We start from the raw sequence: 23,042 nt of genomic DNA, 5'->3' as shown, positions 1-23,042 counted from the left end.
GAGAGAACCCGCGAAATCACCGGTCGAAATGAAGCTCCTTCATTCACTTCAACGTAGGTCCTGGGCAGCACAAGATGGTGCCAAAGTATTACTTTATTCCTTTGTCCTGAGCATAAACAGCAATAGGTGAGTTTTTGGTGAATAATGGAGGATAGGTTGAAAATCAGATGAGCAAATGCCAAACCGCGCCCATGCGGGGGTTCACTGTTCGATTTGTATCACTTGGATGGTTTTCTTTCTTTGATAACGTCTTCATCGGTCGGCATGTTTTGACTCAAGTGGCTTAGAAAGACACAATTCCGGAGCTCTAAATCCACGGTTCTCAAACTGGGGTCCGCGTGCCAGCAAAATAATTTGCACTAAATTTGGGGACCGGCGGCCAAAGAAGAAACTTAACAAGCCAATTGCACCCAAGCTAAACTTGGGATCTCAGCTTCGGGCCATTTAAAAGCGCTTTTATGATTCTGACGTCACATCTGACATCGGTGCATGGTATTATTGTGTGTTTTTTGTTTTTTTTGTTTGTTTTCACAAAATGCATTTATTACAGGAGTAACGTCCTTTTTGGAGCAAATGATGTATTGTTTCGAAAATATAGTCCTGTTTTTCAGAGACTAAAGGCATCGTATCTGCAATTTAAGACATAATATTAAAATATTAAACTTGTAGCATTGAAGTCCCTTAATAAAATGACTTGTTACATTTTGACTTAAATATTATAATACTGTGACTTTATCTTGGAAAAATGCTTTATTCTCAGAAGATTACGATTTTTTTGTGATAAAATACATCTTTGTTCTTGTAAAAGGTACTTTTTTCATGAAAAAAGTATGACTCCAGATAACGTTATAAAAAATTCTTATTGTAACATTGCAAAAACCTCGGAAATACGCAACGTTTAAACTCATGGCATTTAGGACTTCTCTTTTTTTAACTACACATTGTAGTTATGTTTAAATGACGTTACGATTATGAGAATATTAGGGGGGGAAATAATTCCCTTGTAAAGGGTCCCGGACCCAAAAAGTTTGAGAACCCCTGATCTAGGACTACAAGAAGGAATTCTGGATCTATGTTTGTCTATAAATGGGACATCTGTCTCTCATTTCGTAAATCTTTTGAGGATTCATTTATGTGTATGTCATAGTGTTGTTTATTATGTAATGTCTTTTGAACTAATAAAGCCTAGTTTACACTTTTCTCAGTAAATGAAAAGTTTTCAAGTCATACGTCAATCGTTGTTCGGGTAAAAGGCAGCTGAGTGAGACGTCCTCACTCTAAAGGGCACGCTTTTGATGGTCCACGCAAATGGCGTCCGAGTGACTCATCTTCGCTTTTTTTTTCTTTTTGTCTTTGTGTTGACACGTCATCTAAACGCCACAACATCCAAGATGGCGGCGTCCGTACGCGAGAAGCAGACAGGTCTGTCAGTCTTTCATTTGTCTTTTTTCAAATCATTGAAAATCTCTATCAGCCGCCGAGTTCCCCGCAGTCACGCTTTTGACATTTGAACCCTCAACTAGAACGGAAGGCAAATTTAAAGGCGCTTCCGGCCTCGCTTGACGTCGAATTAGCCTCCGTTAGCTCCTGAACGGATGTTTTGTATTGACGTTTGGTCTCCAAACACTTAAGATGAGCCCCACTGAAAGTCAACATCAGAAAGGGAAAGTGAAGCCAAAAGCCACCTTGTCACAAAACAGTGATTGTGCCGGCTGTCAATTTCACGAGAGGAAAGGTTGAGAGTCCCAAATGAAGACGTCGCCTCATAAATTCAACAATTTGATTTGATTCGATTCGATTCAGTAATACGAACCTATCCGCAATTGCAGAAAGTCCGCAAGTAATTGATGTTTAAAAGCACTGTTTTTGTCGCAATGACAGGTGTCAAACTCATCATTTTATGTGGCCCGCAAAAGCAAATTATATGTATCAGCTTCCATGGTTCTTGCTCCAATCTGTACCAAAATTTCACATTGTCCTATGTCTAATATAACGTTGAGATATTGCAAGCGTTTTATTTGTGACAAAACACCTTTTTGTAGTAACTTTAATACGTTGTGTTCAACAGAAATACAAACAGAATACAATGATTTGCAAATCATGTTCAACCTATATTTAATTGAATACACTACAAAGACAATATATTTCATGTTCAAACAGATAAACTTGATTGTTTTGAGCACATAATCATTCATTTAGAATTTGACGGCTGCAACACGTTCCAAAAAGCTGGGACAGGGTCGTGTTTAGCGCTGTGTTGCATCACCTTTTCTTAGAACAACATTCAATAAACATTTGGGAACTTAGGACACGAATTGTTGAAGCTTTGTCGGTGGAATTCTTTCCCATTCTTGCTCGATGTACAGCTTCAGCCGTTCAACAGTCCGGGGTCTCCGTTGTCGCATTTTGCGCTTCATAATGCGCCCCGCATTTTCAATGGGAGACGGGTCTGGACTGCAGGCAGGCCAGTCTCGTACCCGCACTCTTTTACTACGAAGCCACGCTGTTGTAACACGTGCAGAATGTGGTTTGGTATTGTGTTGCTGAAATAAGCAGGGGCGTCCGTGAAAAAGACGTCGCTTGGATGGCAGCATATGTTTCTCCAAAACCTGTATGTACCTTTCAGCATGAATGGTGCCTTCACAGATTAATTTAAGTTACCCATGCCACTGGCACTAACACAGCCCCATACCATCACAGATGCTGGCTTTTGAACTTGGCGCCCATAACAGTCCGGGTGGTTCTTTTCTTCTTTGGCCCGGAGGACACGACGTCCACAATTTCCCAAAACAATTTGAAATGCGGACTGGTCGGACCACAGAACACTTTTCCACTTTGCGTCGGTCCATCTGAGATGAGCTCGGGCCCAGAGAAGCCGGCGGCGTTTCTGGGTGTTGTTGATAAATGGTTTTTGCTTTGCATAGTAGAGTTTCAAGTTGCACTTACGGATGGAGCGCCGAACTGTATTTACTGACTTTGGTTTTCTGAAGTGTTCCTGAGCCCATGTGATGATATCCTTTACACACTGATGTCGGTTTTGGATGCAGTGCCGCCCGAGGGATCGACGGTCACGGGCATTCAATGTCGGTTTTCGGCCTCGCCGCTTCCACGCAGTGATTTCTCCGGATTATCTGAACCTTTTGATGATTTTATGGACCGTAGATGATGAAATCCCTCAATTCCTTGCAATTGTACGTTGAGGAACATTGTCCTTTGCTTGTGAATGACCGAGCAATCCTTTTCTCGCCAATCGTGGCCCCCACCTGTTCCCAATGAGCCTGTTCACCTGCGGGATGTTCCAAACACGTGTTGGATGAGCAGTCCCCAACTTTGTCAGTCTTTTTTGCCACTTGTGCCAGCTTTTTTTGGAACCTGTAAGTTCATGATTATTTGCTAAAAACAAAAAAGTTTATCAGTTTGAACATGAAATAGCTTGTCTTTGGAGTGTATTCAATTGAATATAGGTTGAACACGACTTGCAAATGATTGTATTCTGTTTTGATTTATGTTTAACACAACGTCCCGACTTCATTGGAATTGGGCTGGTAGTTGAACAAACTTTCAACCTTGACTTCTGATTTCATAACTGGTTTCCCATCGGTTTGTTGTGCATATTCAATACTATGATGAGGCGATGAAACATATTTATGATTTCACAGTCACAATGGCCCTATGAGGCAAAACCGCAACTACAATATGGCCCGCAACAAAATTGAGTTGGACACGCCTTGTCAACATGAAACCCCTCAACTCACTTCGACATAGTTGCTTGGCACCAACTAGGTATGTGCGTAACAGTTCAAATATTGTTCGATTCCCACGAGTCCAACATTATCAGACAGATCTTTTAAAGACGAGTCACCAAGGGTCGAGCTTTTAGGTGGAACCTTTTGTTGTGTTTCAAACGTTCAGAACTTTCTTTGTCTTTATCCTATTTTCAAAAGGCTGACATCATGAGAAAGTCACAACGGATTGTAATGATATGTAATGCTTTTTAATTGATGAAGTAATTCATTCCAGTCACTATGTGAAACAATAGCTAAATCCCAGGATAGCATAAATCATCATTTGAAAACTAAATGTCTCGAGTTGAAATATTCAACACGAGTAATATCGTACAAATGTGAGGTCATATAATTGTAGTCAAATAAAACAAATAAGGCTCGATGATGACTATTATTATTATATATTGTAGGTCCCGCGTTTGTATATGTGTACATTAATTGTGCTGTAGAGAAGAAGAAGAAAAAAAAAGCCACCAAATGGATGAACAAGTGGCAAGGTTTACAAAATAATTGTTCAGAGCCAAACAGTGTTTGCCGACGGCAGTCAGGTGATGTGCGGTCGAATGATAATTTTTTTCCAACATGTAAGTGTAATTCAACAATAGACGTGGTCAAAATTCAGACTTGGAAAACATGCCCACTGAAGATTTTGAGCTTGGCATTTCTGTTTCTTGGATTAATGGCATAGTCGACGTGCACTGAAATGGTTTGCTTCCCTGTCTGTTTCATCCATCGCAGGTGGTTAGGATAGATGGAGGACGGAAACAGCTGCAGGTGCTCTTTCAAACGCTTTATTGAACAAACGCAAACAGAACAGAGCAAACGAGCGCGTTCTTAGCTGACCTGCCGGTAGCCTCGCTTTTCACGTATTTTTGTGAAGGTCAACACTTGCGTCGCCGCCGTGCGAAGGTTGTGTGTACGACGTGCGCGTGTTGTGCCATGTTTGTGTTTTGTTGTCGTTCAGTGGCTCTGAGGCGCATGTTGAACTTCAACGCTCCTCCTGTGAAGAACGCCACGGCCGAGCCAGTATGGAAGGTAACTCACGAGATGTGGCCCTCCATTTGGCAAAAGTCTTCTTGCGTCATTCGTTTCTCCTGGGTATTTTTGCCCACAACATCGCCACGGGTGCAGCCGTCCTGCGCATGTCGCCGATGTCGTCGCGTTCTTGCCTCAAAACCGTGTTTTGCTTTGAGATGATATTTCAAAAGTGATACCTTTCAGATCAGATAGAGGAGCGTGTGCGCGCAAAAGAAATTCATCAGCGTCAATGCATGATTCATGTGATCCTTTTTGGGGTGATTCATCACATGCGTTAACTTGTTCATTTTGACAGCGCTGCTACAGACGCAGCATACAACACTTACCTGTTTTACAATATTTTCTCCTTTATTATTTATTGAAGTCGACAACGAAGAGGACAATCAGCCGTTTTTTTTTTCTTGCTGATTTTTGGGGGGAATTTCTCTTATGTTGTAATGTCTAAAAAAAAAAAAAAAAATAGTCAAAATAATAATTTGCCATTTTGGAAAGGGCTAATATCGGCCGATTAAATTGTCTATTTATGAGTAATTTCTTCCAAAGACGTGCGTATAAAGCATGACCTTGAGTTGTTTTGCAGGTGTTGATCTACGACCGTTTTGGTCAGGATATCATCTCGCCGCTGCTGTCCGTCAAAGAGCTCAGAGACATGGGCATCACGCTGCACCTGTGAGACGCACGCACGTGTATGACATGACATGACATGACGTGACGTGACGTGACGTGACGTGGCGCGACGCCCTTTGTGTGTTCAGGTTGCTTCACTCCGACAGAGATCCGATTCCCGACGTGCCGGCCGTCTACTTCATCATGCCCTCGGAGGAGAACGTCGACAGGATCTGTCAGGTGCCGTCGCCCGCAAACATACATTCGGGTCTGGCTTGACCAATCAGGACACCCGGTTCACATCAGGTGACATCCTCTTAACTCGTTTACTGCCGTGGACGTTTCTATTGGAATCCAAGCGTTTGCTCGTTTTCTCCACTTTGGTCAGAAACCGGTGTTTTGGGTGAAACCAGCACACGTTCTCCTGCTGGCCCAAAACAAAGTTGTTGTTTTTTGTTCCTGCCAAAGAAGCGAGTCTACTCTTTCGCACGTTCGGTTGGTTGGGTGCTAATATTTTTGCAGAACGCAATATTGTGTGTGTCTGGGAACATCCATCAAAATAGTCTTGACGCGGCTTCTGGCAATGTGAGGAAAACGGCTGGCAGTAAATGAGTTAAAGGAGACATATAAGTGCTATGCATTACTGTTATTATTAGTATTGTTATTATAGTATGCATTTTTTCACAATTTAAAAAAGTTTTTCGTTGCAGGGAAATAGTCCCATTTGGGTTAATTAGTCCGAGAGGTCTGATTTATTTACCACAAATAATGTGTATTGGTTGATACAAAGACAAGATATTTCATGTTCAAACGGATAAACTTTATTTTTTTAGCAAATAATCATGAACTTAGAATTTGACGGCTGCAACACGTTCCAAAAAAGCTGGGACAGGGTCATGATTACCACTGTGTTATATCACCTTTTCTTTGGACAACATTCAATAAACGTTTGGGAACTGAGGACACGAATTGTTGACGCTTTGTAGGTGGAATTCTTTCCCATTCTTGTTCGATGTACAGCTACAGCCGTTCAACGGTCCGGGGTCTCCGTTGTCGTATTTTTTGCTTCATAATGCGCCCCACACTTTTTCAATGGGAGACAGGTCTGGACTCCAGGCAGGGCAGTCTAGTACCCGCACTCTTTTACTACGAAGCCACGCTGTTGCAACACGTGCAGAATGTGGTTTGGCATTGTCTTGCTGAAATAAGCAGGGGGGTCCATGAAAAAGATGTCGCTTGGATGGCAGCGTATGTTTCTCCAAAACCTGTATGTACCTTCCATGATTAATGGTGCCTTCACAGACGTGTAAGTGACCCATGCCATTGGCACTAACACAGCCCCATACCATCGCAAATGCTGACTTTTGAACTTTGCGTCCATAACAGTCCGGGCGGTTCTTTTCCTCTTTGGCCCGGAGGACACGACGTCCACAATTTCCAAAAACAACTTGAAATGTGGACTCGTCGGACCACAGAAGACTTTTCCACTTTGCGTCAGTCCATCTTAGATGAGCTCGGGCCCAGAGAAGCCGGCGGCGTTTCTGGGTGTTGTTGCTTTGCATAGTAGAGTTTCAAGTTGCACTTCCGGATGTAGCGCCGAACTGTTACTGACGTTGGTTTTCTGAAGTGTTCCTGAGCCCATGCGGTGATATCCTTTACACATTGATGTCGTTTTTTGATGCAGTGCCGCCTGAAGGTCAGGGGTATGCAATATTGGTTTTGGGCCTTGCCGCTTACGTGCAGTGATTTCTCCGGATTCTCTGAACCTTTTGATGATATTATGGACCGTAGATGATGGAATCCCTCAATTCCTTGCAATTGTACGTTGAGGAACATTCTCCTTAAACTGTTGGACTATTTTCTCACGCACTTGTTGACAAAGAGGTGAACCTCGCCCCATCTTTGCTTGTGAATGACCGAGCAATTGAGGGAAGCTCCTTTTCTAGCCAATCCCGGCCCCCACCTGGTCCCAATGAGCCTGCTCACCTGCGGGATGTTCCAAACACGTGTTGGATGAGCATTCCTCAACTTTCGCACTCTTTTTTGCCACCTCTCCCAGCTTTTTTGGAACATGTTGCAGCCATAAAATGCTAACTTAATGATTATTTGCTAAAAAAATAAAGTTTATCCGTTTGAACATGAAATATCTTGTCATTGTAGTGTATTCAATTACGTATAGGTCGAACATGATTTGCAAATCATTGTATTCTGTTTTGATTTATGTGTAACACAACGTCCCAACTTCATTGGCATTGGGGATGTAGATGGCAGGAGGCACAATGAACCTGCAGCCATTCATACAACTGAATTCTAGGAAAGTCTTCGGCTAAACACGCCCACATTTCACACTGCTTAAGTACATTTGTGAGAAAATCGATCATCAATATTTCAGTATATACCTTTTGATCTTTATCAATTTTGTTTGTTGGGAAGCAGTGGACGGGCCCGTGTCTTTTTTTGTCCTGAAGGTGGCGACAGAGAGTAAATTTGCTATCAGTGAACTAAGAGTTTTGATGTCAGTGGACAGTCTTGATTTGCAAGTTTCATTTTTATCCGTGTTTTCAGTTTACTTGTATCTCAAATCAGATTTTCCCATTGAAATAAATTGCAATGTGATTCATCTGTTCCACCCCACCCCCTAAAAAACTTTATGTATTTTTCATAAAGAAAATGCATCATATTGTAAAATGTATGACGTGTTTGATACGATCGCAGAAAGGCACATGACCGGAGCGAGCCAATCACAAGCGTCGGCTTCAGAAGGAGGAAGTGATATGATGGGGGAAAAAAAAAGAAAAATCCCAATGTCAAAGTCAATTTTCCTCATGGAAATTTCTAAAAGTAACAGATTTTCTCCCAGTAACGTGGTGGATTTGTAATCAAGTGACGTCATCTCCTGCCATGTAATTAGTTATTCTCAACGCTGACAAGCAATCCGAGGCGGAAGGCGTGAGTGATGGAGCAGGTTGGCGCACTCATCGCTGCTCGCCCACAACCTCGTGCTGACCTGTTAGCTTGGGCTTTTTTTGGACTTGCGCGGCAGCACAAATGAAAGCAAAGAAATCGACCGAGCGGCGGCTCATAAACCGGCAAAACTCATAAACCGGGGCATTTGCAAGTCAGGGTAGGACTGGGGACAAGGCCGCTGATGTCAGCGGCCTTGTGATGTGCGCGCGTGTGCGTCTGCAGGACCTGAGGAGCCAGCTGTACGAGTCCTACTACCTGAATTTCATCTCGGCCATCAGTCGAAGCAAACTGGAGGACGTCGCCGGCGCCGCGCTGGCCGCCAACGCCGTCGGCCAAATCGCCAAGGTTGCCACGGTTACCCTTTGACGTAGTTAGCAAACGAGTGTCCCTTTGTGAGGAGTGCGTGTAAGTGGTGCGCGCGCGTGTTTCAGGTGTACGACCAGTACCTGAACTTCATCACGCTGGAGGACGACATGTTCATCCTGTGCCATCAAAACAAGGAGCTCATCTCCTACCACGGTCGGTGAGCCGGGCGCTTCGCCGCTAAATTGTCACGTGACCGCCGAGCGACTGGTGGACTGACGCCGTCGCCCCGCAGCCATCAACCGAGGAGACGTCCAGGACACCGACATGGAGGCCATCATGGACACCATAGTGGACAGTCTCTTCTGCTTCTTCGTCACGCTGGGCGCCGTGCCCATCATCCGATGTCCCCGCGGCAACGCGGCCGAGATGGTCGCAGTGGTGAGTTGACCGGCACGCGCGCTTCAACCCCTTTCGCGGCAAACTAATAAACATTTCTTGACAAATGCGCAATTAAGAAACACGGCATGAGCCCTGCTGACTCAGCGCGCGGCCCGAGTTGAACGTCAGGCGTTCAACGTGGCGTTTGTTATTCACGCCATCACTTGCGTGATCTTTTCTACTCTGTTGGTCTCAAATAGAAATCTACTGTGTTGGGGTGTGAGGTGCCTAAACATGTCCAACTTTCAACGTGTTGGCATTCCTCCCCCTCGTAATCGAAATGACAAGCTGCGATTCAACATCTTTGGCTCAAAAACTGTGCTCGTGTCTCACGGAATGGCTGACTTCCTGCGTATGCTTTGCTCAAGATCGATGACGTGATTGTTTGAAGCCGAATAACCTGAAGTTGTTTTCTTTCTTGATGGCTGGTGTCTTGTATACATGTACTGTACATACATATACATGTATGTCATATTTATTGATACAAATATGATAGCATGCACGTAAACGTGAAGGAAGCCTAAAGGCCGTGTGTTGCCATCTTCGGTGGCTCTTGCGTTTAAAAGTTTCTACAGTTTCTACGGGTGCTTTGAAACAGGAGAGATGAACAAGCATTTGCAAAGCAAAGCCGCAGAACCCAAAGAAACACCGCAGATTTCAAATCAACCTCAAAAGTGAATGTATGAAATAAATTGACACAGATGAAAATAACGGGCATTTGCGATACAATTACAGCTTGTTTGGATTAGCTTTGGGAACAGACAATACTATTTTTTTTAAACTCTCATTTTTATTTTTATTTCAGTTCGCAAAAATGTTTTTTCAATCCTAGTTTTGTTATTGTTTTTCATTATTTTATACAGGCGGCACGGTGGGCGACCGGTCAGAGCGTCCGCCTCACAGTTCTGAGGAGCGGGGTTCAATCCCCGGCCCCGCCTGTGTGGAGTTTGCACGTTCTCCCCGTGCCTGCGTGGCTTTTCTCCGGGCGCGCCGCTTTCCTCCCACATCCCCAAAACATGCATGCGAGGTTCATTGAAGACTCTAAATTGCCCGTAGGTGTGCATGTGAGTGCGAATGGTTGTTTGTTTGCATGCGCCCTGCGATTGGCTGGCGACCGGTTCAGGCCGTGCCCCGCCTCCTGCCCGATGATAGCCGGGTCAGGCTCCGGCACGCCCGCCACCCACGTGAGGAGGAGCGGCTCAGAAAATGGAGGGATGGGTTATTTTAAACAGCCTTGGCCTCCCGAGGAACGACTGCTCCTCTTGCTCGCTCGGCCGCACCTCGTACTGTCACGCATCCAACACACCAATACGACAGTGCAAACAGTAATTACACTTGATAAAACCCATTCTTTTTTTGTGATCTTTTGATACAATAGAGAGAATGAACCAACTCTACTGCAGGGTCACATGAGTTCTTTCCTTTTCTATCGCAAATGTCCTTTATATTCATCTCTGTCAATTTATTTTTATCTCTTTGGGGTCATCCACCCCTTTTGGACGACCCCAAACAAAGATTTACATTCCTTTTTCTGATGGTTTGAAAAGTAAAGAAATGAGTCAGAGGTGAGTAATGGCGCGGCGTGCCCGCGGTGTTTCGTAGAAGTTGGACAAGAAGCTGCGCGAGAACCTGCGCGACGCCAGGAACAGCCTCTTCACGGGAGATAACATGGCCGCCGGGCAGTTCAGGTAAACGCACGTCAGGTAAACGCAGCGCCCGCTCCCGTGACGCACGGTGCCCGTGCTTGTTGTTCGCCGCGCAGCTTCCAGAGGCCCCTCTTCGTGCTGGCCGACCGCAACGTGGACATGGCCACGCCCCTTCACCACACCTGGACCTATCAGGCGCTCATCCACGACGTGATGGTGAGCTGTCAATCGTCTGCCGACAAGTTACATTTATTTGCAAAGAGTCGTTTTTTTCTTCAAATTGGTTGTTTGTAAAAAAAAAAAAGGGTTATTTTTAGTTATTAGTTATTGTTAAACCATTTTACATAACAATTTGACTTTTTTTTTTTTTTAAATATTAGTAAAATTAAGTTTTACACATTTAAGTTTAGCTATTACTTATTAAATTATAAACAATAGAAATAGACAATTTAAAGGAATTAGTTTATCAAAACAATTCATTTTTAACTTATTTAGCTCTTATTTATCTGCTTGAAAAAGTTTTATTGTAAATAAAATTTAAATAGTTTGAAATACATTTAGCATTCATTTATTTTTTTCAGTTGTTGTTCAATTGTTCAATTAAATCAATTATAAATCATACAAATAAAAGTTGAGACTTAATTCATTATTCAAATAAATTTGTTTTTATTCATTTATCTTATTCAATAATTGGTTAATTTATGGTAAATTAAGTATGAGTAAAATTAACAATTTTACATTTAACATTTGTATTTGTGAAACCGTCAATTGATTGTGACAAACTTTCATTTTTTAATTTATCTAGTTAAATAATTAGTTAATGTATTGTAAATAATATTCGTAATAATTATAATTTTAATATTATTAAGAAACTATTCATCTAATGTATTTAAATTGGTGAATTGATTTATTGTGAATAAAATATAAATAAAATGAAAAAATGTACATGTACTTTCAACAATTGATTTAATAATTGCTAAATTAATGATAATCATGTGATTAAATAATGCAAGTAAAATGTTAACATTATTATTAAGGTAAGTAAGTTATTTCACTTCATGTTTTTATTGCTTGACTGTAAATAATGATATATCAGTAAACTAGACAATTGTACATGAGTTAAAATTTACATTTTGATCAATTAAATAATTGGTTAGTCATTATTAAATTACAACGAACGTTTTTTAAAATTATTATTAAAATGAACTATGTTACCAAGACTTTTTTTTTTTTTTGAATGTTTTTTTTTTTTTTTTTTTAAATTAATAATATTCTCTCGGAACACACTCGCCCACCTGTCCCGTTTAAAAATTCTCGAGCACCAAAGCGTGCAGTCTGAGCGAGCGGCACGCCTGCTTCCGCCCGGCAGGACTTGCACCTCAACAGGGTAATGCTGGAGGAGGGCGCGGGCGCCGAGGCGTCCCCCGCCGGCGCCAGACCCAAGAAGAAGAGCAGGCGGACGTACGACCTGACGGCCGCCGACAGGTTCTGGCAGAGGCACAAGGGCAGGTGAGTGAACCGCCCGCCCGCCGCCCGCCCGCCGCCGCCTCGGATTTTGAAAGCGTGTCCACGCCGCAGTCCGTTCCCGGAGGTGGCCGAGTCGGTTCAGGAGGAGCTGGACGCGTACCGGGCGCAGGAGGACGAGGTCAAACGTCTCAAAAGCATCATGGTAAGAAAGGCGCCGACGGGCCGCCCTCTCGGTGACCTCTCTCTGACCCCTCGGTGACCTCCTTTGCGGGCAGGGCCTGGAGGGCGAGGACGAGGGCGCCATCAGCATGTTGTCGGACAACACCGCCAAGCTCACCTCGGCCGTCAGGTAAAATTGTTGTGTTGCCGACTTGCGGATATTGTCGCTTTATTTGGTGACTTTTCCGACCATTCTAGCAAAAATTTGAGCAACATTCTGATTTCCTGCACGGTGGAGGGAAAGCAGAAATTCAGTTCAGGAGTCCCAACTAAGAATGGCAACGAACATTTTGTGCTTTGTGGTCAGAAAATGTGCTCTAAAAAATAAAAAAAAATAGAAAAACTTAGGCATATTTTTTGTGTGAATGCTGATTAAATAGTGATGTAATATTCCTTAATTAAATGTTTTTTACATATTGATTTCCTATTTATAACAGCAGCTTATTAAAACGTATTCAATTATGCCTTTATAAAAAGATACATGCACATTCTACACAATTGAGGGCGCTGTACGTAGGCGCTACAGACACTTGCCGACATCACCCGCCAGGCCCCGCCTCTTAAAGGCACATTCCTAACACGCAGACGCCACAGTCCGTGCGATATTTTCGATACCTTTTACGCTCGCGGTATTTGTTGCTGTTGTGTAGTTCTCTGCCTGAGCTGCTGGAGAAGAAACGTCTGATTGACCTGCACACCAACGTGGCCACGGCCGTGCTGGACCACATCAAGGTACGAAACCCTCACACGTGGAACGTCTCACCGTTTAGTATGTCGGGGAACATAACATACAGGATGTGGTACGCAACAAGTGGCCTTTAACATGTCTGTAATGTGCGCTGTACGGTGTTGCCACAGTTACCTTGAAAAAGTAACTTAGTGACTGTACTGATTACTTGAGCTTCAAAGTAACTTTGTTACTTTACTGATCACTCGATTTCAAAAGTAACTAAGTTAGAAAAAGTAACTTTTTAGTTACTTTCAGCAGCTGCCAAGTGGCAGGAATATCACTTATCCAAAGATCCCCAAAAAAAAAAAGCGTTAGCTTAAGCGTGCCCATTACTTGGTAACGTATGTTACAGGATGATGTCATCAACATGACGTAATAGCTTCAATTTGAGTGAAGTTGAAGCCTCACTTATTGAGCAACTAAGTTTAGACTTGACGTGCCAACGCAGTACCGTAACTAAGTCAACTGCTCTTTGTTTGAATGTCCAGTCACCAAATAGTACTTAGTGAGATACATTGATGATACAAAAGTAACTATTGTTAGTTAGACGAAGTAACTGTAGTCTGGTTACTTGCCTTAGTTTCCTCATTACTCAAAATGGCGGCTTTTTGGGGTAACGCGTCTGTTGCGTAACGTGTCGTAAAATATATCTGGTAACACGTCGTGTATGTTTCGTGCGTTCCGTCTTATGTGGCGCTTTACACAAGTGTCCTGGTATCTGGCGTGTAGTTTGTTTGTAACATGACGCGAAACGGGTCAAGTAATGCGAGTCGTGTAAGGGAGGGCGTGTAACGCGGCATGTAGTCGTCTCGCCACGCGAGACTACTATTTGCATATCTGTTGTTGACCAATGCTGGCCACTCATGCCAGGGTAGCATCTCCTCCATTTGCACGCTGACTGAGGAGCAGCTGCACCATTTGCACAATCGACATTGTCCCAGATGATCGCGCTCCTCGTCACTTTAAACCGCATCCGCTCCTCGAAGTCTCAGCGCCCTTTGCACAAATGCTCATTGCACCGGACGATTGCAATATTAGCCTTTCGAACTGCTCTAAGTGCTCGAGGACTCTGCATCTTTTTGCACAATTGTCCAAAAAAAATGATGATAATTGTACCGGCATTACCAGATAACCAGCAACCCTTTATTGCTCAGTGACTGTTTTTTGTTTTTTCTCAATGTCTTTCTGTCTCCAAAGCGTTCTCTGTCAATCGACCGTCTGTTGTCGTACTTGAGCGGCTCCAATTACCGGAGACAAATTCCTTCCTTGTGTGTCTTTTGGACATACTTGGCAAATAAAGTCGATTCTGATGTAACCTTGAACGTGTCACGTGTCTTTTTAGACTCGAAAACTGGATGTTTATTTTGAGTATGAAGAAAAACTGATGAGCAAGTCGACTTTGGACAAATCGCTGCTGGACGTCGTCAGCGACCCGGACGGTACGTGCGCGTGTGGCCATCTTGCAGGATTTGTGTTGGCGTCTTTGTGCGTGATTTTACTTGAATGGTGTTTTGTTCGATTTATTAGTCGACGTGTATATCCATATTATGTTTATATGGATATGAAATGAGTCTTTGTGAAGCCCTTTCTGTCACTCGGGCACTAGTGTCAAACGCAAGGCCCGGGGGGCCACATCTGGCCCACTACATCAATTTATATGGCCCGCAAAAGCAAATCATTTGCGTCAACTTGTGTGATTATTGCTCAAATATGTACCAAAATGTCAAATTATTATTTGTAATAAATGAATAAACGTTGAGATATTGCAAGCATTTTTTTGGGTTACAACCCCCTTTTTTCAGTCACCTGAATAATAGTTGACTTGGAATTTCAAAATTAGTTGTCATCAATAAGTTGCATATATGTAGTACGACGATGAGGCGATGAAACATTGATTTGACGGTTTCGCAGTCATAACGGATTAAGGGTATTATCGTATGTCAAATGGTTTGTTTTATTAGAACGTGCTCATTTTTCATTTTATTATATATAGTTCATTTCGTTATGACTAGCCAATTAATTTCAGATAAAATTGGACTTTGAATAAAATAGTTTGTACTCATTTTGAATTTACTCTTTAGAAATAATTGAATGAACCAATCATTTGACTTCCAAAAAGTATTTTAAAATTGTGAAATCCATTTATTTCCCATTATTTGTTTCCATCTTGCAATGAATCAATAATGGCTTTTTTGTACGATTTATAAACTGTGTTTGTTGGGATTCTTGTGAGCTTTTTTGAAATTCCTGTTTTGTGTTTTCAGCGGGGACTCCCGAAGACAAGATGCGACTCTTCCTCATCTTCTACATCACAGCTCAGCAGCCTCCTTCGGAGGTAATACCACCGCCCGCCACCAGCGGGCACTCCTACTTTGAATTAGTCAATCATCAAATCAATTATTTGAAAGGCCGCCGAAAAACACCACCAAACATCTTGTTTGTAATTTTTTAAATCAGTTTGACTGTGTTTGTCAAATATTTAAATACATTATTTTATGACAAAAATATGAATTCATTCATATTTTGTAATTGGATTATTTAAAATGAATAGTAACGAACCAGTTATTTAATACAGTGTTACCCTGCTTTTAGTGGCGGACGGAGCTCTGACCCTCAAACGATTAACCCCCCCCCCCCGCCCCCCAAAAGACTTATTATCTCTTGGAGATGCCACAGCATGGTGGAAAAACGCTCCTTTTGTCAAAATGAAGCTCCTCAGTTCACCTCAGTATAGTTCCTTGGTACCAAGGTACCACAAGTTAGTGCTAAAGTGATACTTGTATTGCTCTGGCAGCAAAGAGTTTTTCACGTAACAGGTAAAAAAAATAAAAAAAAATCAGCAAACAGGTGAATGCTGAGCCACAAAAAATGCTGCGGGGATTCACTAGACAGTCAATTAAAAAAAAAAAAAAAATCTAATCTAGATAAATACAGTACAATACATGTAAATGTGCTTTACTTTATAATTTACAATAAATCATTGAACCAATTATTGAATGAGATGCATCAACAGAAAATAAATGAATGAATACATTTGAAGAAACCGTGTCAAGGACTTCAACAAACGTGTCAATAATGAAAAAAGTGTGCCGGCTTCCATGTTGCGCCGTCCTGGTCGGCGGGGGCCATTTTGTCTCCTTTTTGGGTCTCGTCGGGATTTTGCGCTCACGTATTTTGACGCTTGCGTAACGCACGAAGGAAACAATAGAACTGCATCTGCGCGTATGCGTGCATGTGCGTGTGTCTGGCTGTGTCGCGCGCGCACGTCTCTCGTACGCGGCTGTGCTCGTCCGATGATGTGATGTCGATCGCAGGCGTCGCGCGGTCGTCCGCCTACGATGAGAGCAGCGAGGTCGTCGTAAATCTCGTCGACTTGGTCCCGACGTTCCCGAAGCACGCATTCTTTGTTTTTCCTCTTCACGTTGACCTTGTGGTCAGTCCAAATATGCAAATGCGCGAGCAGAGCTTCATGTCTTTGTTCTGTGCCCGCAGTCGGACTTGGAGCAGTATAAAACGGCTCTGCTGGACGCTGGCTGTGACCTGTCGCCCCTCAGCTACATCAAACAGTGGAAGTGAGTGTGTGTGTGTGTGTGTGTGTGTCCACATCTGTGTGTGTACAGTGCTATGAAAAAGTATTTTCCCCCCCTTCTCAAAAATAGATTTGCATAGTTTCCCCACTTGAATGTTTAGGATCATCAACCAAATATCGGACAAAGATAACCTATGGAAACATAAAATGCAGTTTTTAAATGATGATTTGATGCATGAAGAAAACAAATATTCAGAGTCACCTGGCCCTGTGTGAAAAAGTAATTGCCCCCTTGTCAAATCATGAATTCATTGTGGCTAATCCCAATTGTTGGGTGATTATCACTGATCACACCCTGCAGGACCTGTTCAATCAAGAAATCACTTCGACACAATCCGTTCCGACAAAAGAGCTAAAAAAGCTGCCACAAAATGACGCGATTCAAAGGAATTCCAGAACGGTTGCGAAATAAACTCATTGACATTTATCAGTCTGGAAAGAGTTACAAAAAACATTCCCAAAGTTTTAGGATTCCAGCGAATCATAGGGAGAGCCATTATCCTCACATGGAGAAAACACGGAAGGGTGGCCGGCCGACAAAGATTAGCCCATGAGGACCGCCAAGACTCATCCGGGAGGCCGCGAACGGAACTCGGGACAATTTGTAAAGAACCGCGGGCCTCCGTTGCTTCAGTTAAGGTCGGAGTTCATGACAAAAGAGACCGGGCAAAAATGGCATCCTGTGCAGAGTTCCAAGGCCAAAACCACTGCTGATCAAAAACATACTCTTAGATGTCATACAAAAAACATCTAAATGATTCCCAAGACTTTTGGTGGAATATTGCACGGACTGACGAGATGAAAGTTGAGCTTTTTGGAAGATTTGGTGATTTCAGTCGTCCTTTGTTCGTGTGGCCTAGTAGCTAAATTGTTTCTTGGTCCTGTCCGTCATACTGTCTCAGAGATAGGCAGAGACCCGAAGCAATCGGATCCTGTCGTGACTGTCGTGACTGTCTGAGGCACATGCGAAAGCAATGCCTCATTAAGCTGTAAAAAAATGGGAAGGGAATAAGGGAAAGAAAGAAAGAGACCTATTCACAAAGCGCTCTTATTTTGTCCTTGAGGGAAAAGGGAGGTCTGTAAAGCCACCGAGAAAGTATGACGGAAAGGAGCAAGAAACCGTTTAGCTCCTCGGCCACACAAGAACAAAGGACTATTGAAGTCATCAAATCATCGGCCGCGGTGTGAGGGAAGAGCGATGACGGATCAGGATGTGGGGAAGGCACAAGATGCGGGTTTGCGGCGGCAGGCGGCACGAAGGAACAAACGAAGGGCGTCAAGAAACCCGACGGTCCGACCGTAGGAGGTGGAATAAGCAGGGGAAGTGGCGATCGCATGCGACCGAACGAGCTCGTCGCGGTTGCCACATCTCACCAGGCGCCGAATTAGGTCAGCTGTCAAAGCACACACTGATCACAATAATTACAGCAGTTAGAGCTCAAGCACAGACGAGGAGTTTGGAGAGAAGCCGTCATCTTCTTCTGTTCTTCCGCTCACTTGCGAAAGTGCGCGCGTCAATCCAGACAACAGACGATTGGTCGTTGCTCGGCTTTTATCGACGCGCGATCAGTTACCGGCGCTGATTGTAGCTAAATCTGTACGCTAAGAGTGAATCCTCTTTCGTGCCTCATTAGGCTGAGCGTTCTGGTCTTGCGGTGTGATGCGTGAAACTAGGGGATAATGTAAGAAAAGGCTGGATTTTCTCAGAACAACGGAACCAACCAGCTTTTGAGGTTCTACTTGTTTACACAGGGCCAGCTCTTTGTCTGATATTGACATTTTTTTCATAATCTTAAACATTAAAGTGGGGAATCTATGCAAAAAAGTCCAAATTTGAGAAGGGGGCAAATCCTTCTGCAATGTGCGCGTGCATGCAAGCACTTCGTTCACTCGCGGCCTCCTGGAAATCCCGTTAGCGATTCCCCAGAGGCGCGCTGTCGACGTAAACATGTTCAAGATGATCTGAGGAAGACGAGCGGCTGGGAGGAGATTTCCAGCCGAAGACCTCGCGCGCTCTCCCGAAAACGCAGTCTGGACACGTCCTCAGAAAACGCCTGCGGCAAATCACGACGACTGCCCGACTGGGCCGGAGTCCAGTCGTCCTTATTGGCGCTTTCGCGGCTACGTGCTAACAGGAAGTGCTCGTGTGCATTCAGGTAGCTCCTGTTACACTGAAAACATTCAACCGACTAAACTAAGCGACTAAAGAAAAATTCCACTCATTTGTCAGGGTTAATATTTTGGCTTTGATTTAGTCCGAATAATTCATTTAGTACATCGAGAAAGTTTCATCTGAATGTTTTTATTTCATGTGAAGCATTTTTGGATGATGGAACAAACATTACCATTGTTAGCCAAAATGTTAGCTCTTCCTTACATCCCTTAGCTTTGCTTAGCTTACAAACCAGGCAGTAACGTGCTCATACAAGCTTCACACAGCACGTTGCGTTTTTTTTCTCCTTTATGGGAGTGAAATACGGAGTGTACGTTTAAGCGGCAGCCCGATTATTTTGTCAATGCTAGAGACCTCCGGGTAGCTTTCGGTTGATTTTGCAAATGCGGTCCGCGTGCGGTGATGCGTTGACCGAGAAAGCAGAGGAAATGACGCTTTGATTTTTGTCCCGGTCCGCAGGGCCTTCACCAAGATGGCCGGCGCTCCCGCCAACTACGGCAACAGTGGAGTGAAGCCCATGGGGTACGTTGAGCATCTCCTGAAAAATAATAACAACATACTTTGTGCCGAACCCGATTCCCGGCCTGACCTTGTCCTCCCGCTCGTCTCGCCGGCTCTCTGCCCCTCCCCCTCCCCCTCCCCCTCCATCTCTCGCTCCGCTCAGGCTGTTTTCGCGAGTGATGAATAGCGGCTCTCAGCTGGTGATGGAGGGAGTCAAGAACTTGGTGCTCAAGCAGCACGTGAGTCTGACGGAAAACAACAAAACACCTGTCCAAGTCGTTTACAGGCAGCTTTTCCTTTCTTTGAGCGGCCGTCGGGGGGGGGGGGGAATCTTTGGAAGGGCAGTTGTACTTTTTTTGCAGTCTTATGATAAAAAGGTGTTTTTTTTTGTAGCTAAAAATAATATATATATATTTTTTTTTTCTTTGTGTCTTCCAGAACCTTCCAGTTACTCGAATTCTCGACAACCTGATGGAGATGAAGTCGCACGCTGTGAGTGTGACACACACATACACACACACACACACACACACACACACACACGAACAAAAGTGATGTTGTCAAAAAGGAAGTCGCGGGAGAAGGAATTTGGAACGAGGATGAAAGAATTTCCTGGATGGCGCGCTGGCGTGTGCGTATTTTTCTATTGATTTTCCCTCCTCGACTTCCTGCGCTCATGCTAGCCCATGCTAACGTAGCATCATGAGTTGACTCCGCCTCCTGTCTGTCAAGTGATCTTTTTTTTCGTCACCTAGGAGACGGACGACTATCGATACTTTGACCCCAAGATGCTGCGCGGCAGCGAAAGGTACCACGTGACCGCGCTTCCTCTTAGCCGTGCGATGTCATAGTGATGTCATGTCACCGTTTCCGTGTCTTCCTCAGTTCCATTCCCAGGAACAAGAACCCTTTTCACGAGGTCAGTCCGTCCGCCTGCTGATAATTTTCAATAATTCAAACGCAAACGTGCCGCCGCCGTTGTTGTCGTCTTCTGGCAATCGTGTCGGCGGTGCCAGAACTGGATTGTTCAAGCGGGACTAATGGCCTGGCATCTGTATTTGAACCAACAAAATGTGTACAAAAAAGGATAAGAAAACCAGGGCGGCCCGGTTGTCGTGGGGCCGGCGGACCGCCACGGGTCCCTCGGCGCGGGACAGCGTCCCGTCCGCCCGGCTGGCCTCGGGCGGACCCCTGGGCCCGATCCCGCCCCTCGATTGATCGGGTGGGGTCCTCGGCCTCCGCGGTGCGGCCACAGCCATTGCAGGACGCTTCTGTCGGTCTTTGTGCATGCGAAACGGTGTCAATTCACTTGCATGTGTCCGCAGGCGCGCACCCCTGGGACTCTTTCGCTGGGTGTGGGGCCACGCACTTATTGCGACAAATAACTCGTGAATATGCAAATCGCTTGCGTATCCCCTCACTTATACTCTCGTCCTATAGACTTTTATAATTGACATAATTAATCCCACCACACGTCAGTTGTGCAGTCGGGTTCACGACCCCGGTCCTGCATGCTTCTGCTCCTGTCCTTGTCCTGTTCTATCTTGTCCTGTTCTTCCCTCACAGGGCGGAGCGCTACCGCCCCATCCGACACTCGTATCGAATGTGTCATTGTTCTAGATTTATAAGGATTTACTTTTCTCATCTTGTTTCCAGTCAAAGGTGTCATTTGATTGAAAAATAATGTAGTAAAAAAAATGAAAAGCTCATTTGCTTAAGGGAGAAAAAAAAGAAATTTTTCTTTTGCAATTTACACATGATGTAAAAGTAAAACTGAAAAAGTCAACACCGATCGGAAAGAAATGGTCAAAAAATTATTAAAAATTCTAGTTTTGTATTTTAAAAAAATCCACCAATATTGAAAAATACATTTTGTGGAAAAAAAGTGTAACGTGACTCTTAAAGAAAAAAATACGTTCTTTAAAAAAAAATCATAATTGTAAAGAAAGTTTACAAATAATGTCAAAATTAAAAAAAACAAGCCAAAAAAAAAAAACACATTGGTTATTTAAGGGCAAAAATGATAGTTTTGTAAAAATAAAAAAATCTAAAAAATGAATTGTTGAAGTGTCATATAGATCTGTGAGTCGATAAGTTGATTATTTTGACTGACTGAAAAGTAAAAGCATTGTTGTTGTGGTCTGCAGGCGATCGTTTTCGTGGTGGGAGGAGGAAACTACATCGAGTACCAGAACCTGGTGGACTACACCAAAGTACGAAATCTCCATGACCACGTCATCGTCTTTCAACAACCAGCAACTCACTGCGTGCGTGTGTGTGTGTGTGTGTGTGCGTGTGTGTGTGTGTGTGTGTGTGTGTGTGTGTGTGTGGCAGTCAAAAGCGGGCAAGAAGATCGTTTACGGCTGCAGTGAACTCTTCAACGCATCGCAATTCATCAAACAAGTCGGTGTCAACTTTTAATGTCACCCGTGTCAAAGTCAACCATTCAAAAAGCTTTATTGTCAATGCTCTAAATACAGACAAACACAGCAACAAAATGCTGTTTATAAACGATAAAAAATATACAAAATTTAAATTGAATATATATATGTAAAGAACAATTCAGGTGTCACTTGTCAGGGAAAATATTGATTCTTTTTAACTTGTTTTAATATTTTTCATTCATTTTTTGTGCAAAAAAAGTAAAAATTTTTGTCGAAATAGATTATCTTACAAGAAAAATATTTATTTTAAATGGAATTGTTTTGATACTGTTTTAGAAAAAATGATTTGGATCTCTTTTATTTATTTTGTCTTTTTTCAAGTAAAATAATCCAGAATCATTTTTTTTAATATTTTGTTTTGGAGGGGGAAATGTACTTTTATAGTACAAAAATGATTTCAAATTAAAAAAAATGGAATCTTCCAAGAATATTCATTATTAATTTACTAAAACAACATTTAATATGACTGAATGCGTGCGTGAGAGAAAGTCAGATACACTCTCACAAAATATTTTAAATGTAAGTAAGTTTAAATAAAAAAAATGTTAACATTTTTTAAGTTTTTTTTTATTTTAGAAATGTAATCTTTTAAGAGTAAAAATTATATATTTTTTCCAGTAAAATTGCATTTTTTTTCAAGAAGTTATCCTACTCCAAATTATTATTTTTTTTAAATCACCTTTTTGACATTTTTTTGTATGTTTTGGTAAGTAAAAAAAGTTGTACTTTTGTGATATTTATTGCTTCTACACTTCACTACAACTTAAAATTTAGTGTGTGTGTGTGTGTGTGTGTGTGTGGTGCGTGCGTGCGTGCGTGCGTGTGCGTGTTTTTGCAGCTCTCCCAGTTGGGCCAAAAGTGAGGAAGTGGACGGATGCGGACGAAAACTTCTTAACGTGTTTCCTGTCAGCGTGAATACATTTGACCAGTACAACCAGCCCCTTTTTTTTTTTTTTTTTTGGTAGTTTAAAAAAAATAACTTCTGTCAATCAAAAACAGACGCACACACCCCTCGTGCCGTGTTGCCATAATAAACTTTGAGCTACATCAAGTCCAAACACGTTGTTGTTTGTTACACGCACGCACACGCACACGGATGGGCACGTGTCATGTGACCGACCACATGAGCTCCA

At 43.1% G+C, this 23,042-nt stretch overlaps 1 protein-coding gene across 1 annotated transcript; it reads left to right on the top strand.

Moving 5' to 3' along the window:
• Positions 1-1,366: 1,366 nt before the first annotated feature.
• On the top strand, positions 1,367-22,956 carry scfd1 (sec1 family domain containing 1). Its single transcript, XM_061675395.1, has 24 exons — positions 1,367-1,422; positions 4,750-4,820; positions 5,404-5,492; positions 5,579-5,669; positions 8,619-8,741; positions 8,828-8,915; positions 8,995-9,140; positions 10,743-10,828; positions 10,903-11,002; positions 12,156-12,295; positions 12,365-12,455; positions 12,529-12,602; positions 13,123-13,204; positions 14,545-14,641; positions 15,467-15,537; positions 16,695-16,774; positions 19,424-19,486; positions 19,629-19,704; positions 19,904-19,957; positions 20,221-20,273; positions 20,351-20,384; positions 21,613-21,678; positions 21,800-21,868; positions 22,748-22,956. Exons 1-24 carry the CDS (start codon positions 1,392-1,394, stop codon positions 22,769-22,771), a joined length of 1,899 nt encoding a protein of 632 aa, XP_061531379.1. The 5' UTR covers positions 1,367-1,391; the 3' UTR covers positions 22,772-22,956.
• Positions 22,957-23,042: the final 86 nt, after the last annotated feature.

This window comes from Phycodurus eques, chromosome 4 (genome assembly GCF_024500275.1).
Source record: "Phycodurus eques isolate BA_2022a chromosome 4, UOR_Pequ_1.1, whole genome shotgun sequence".
Taxonomy (NCBI): domain Eukaryota; kingdom Metazoa; phylum Chordata; class Actinopteri; order Syngnathiformes; family Syngnathidae; genus Phycodurus; species Phycodurus eques.
The sequence above is the reverse complement of the archived record's forward strand: the minus strand, read 5'-3'. Positions and strand labels throughout refer to the sequence as shown.

Bases quoted from the DNA above. Each gene is read 5' to 3' on its own strand.
- scfd1 (XM_061675395.1), top strand. From the start codon at position 1,392: ATGGCGGCGTCCGTACGCGAGAAGCAGACAG. The intron at 9,141-10,742 runs GTGAGTTGACCG...GGTGTTTCGTAG, and splicing joins CGGCCGAGATGGTCGCAGTG to AAGTTGGACAAGAAGCTGCG. The intron at 11,003-12,155 runs GTGAGCTGTCAA...TCCGCCCGGCAG, and splicing joins CGCTCATCCACGACGTGATG to GACTTGCACCTCAACAGGGT.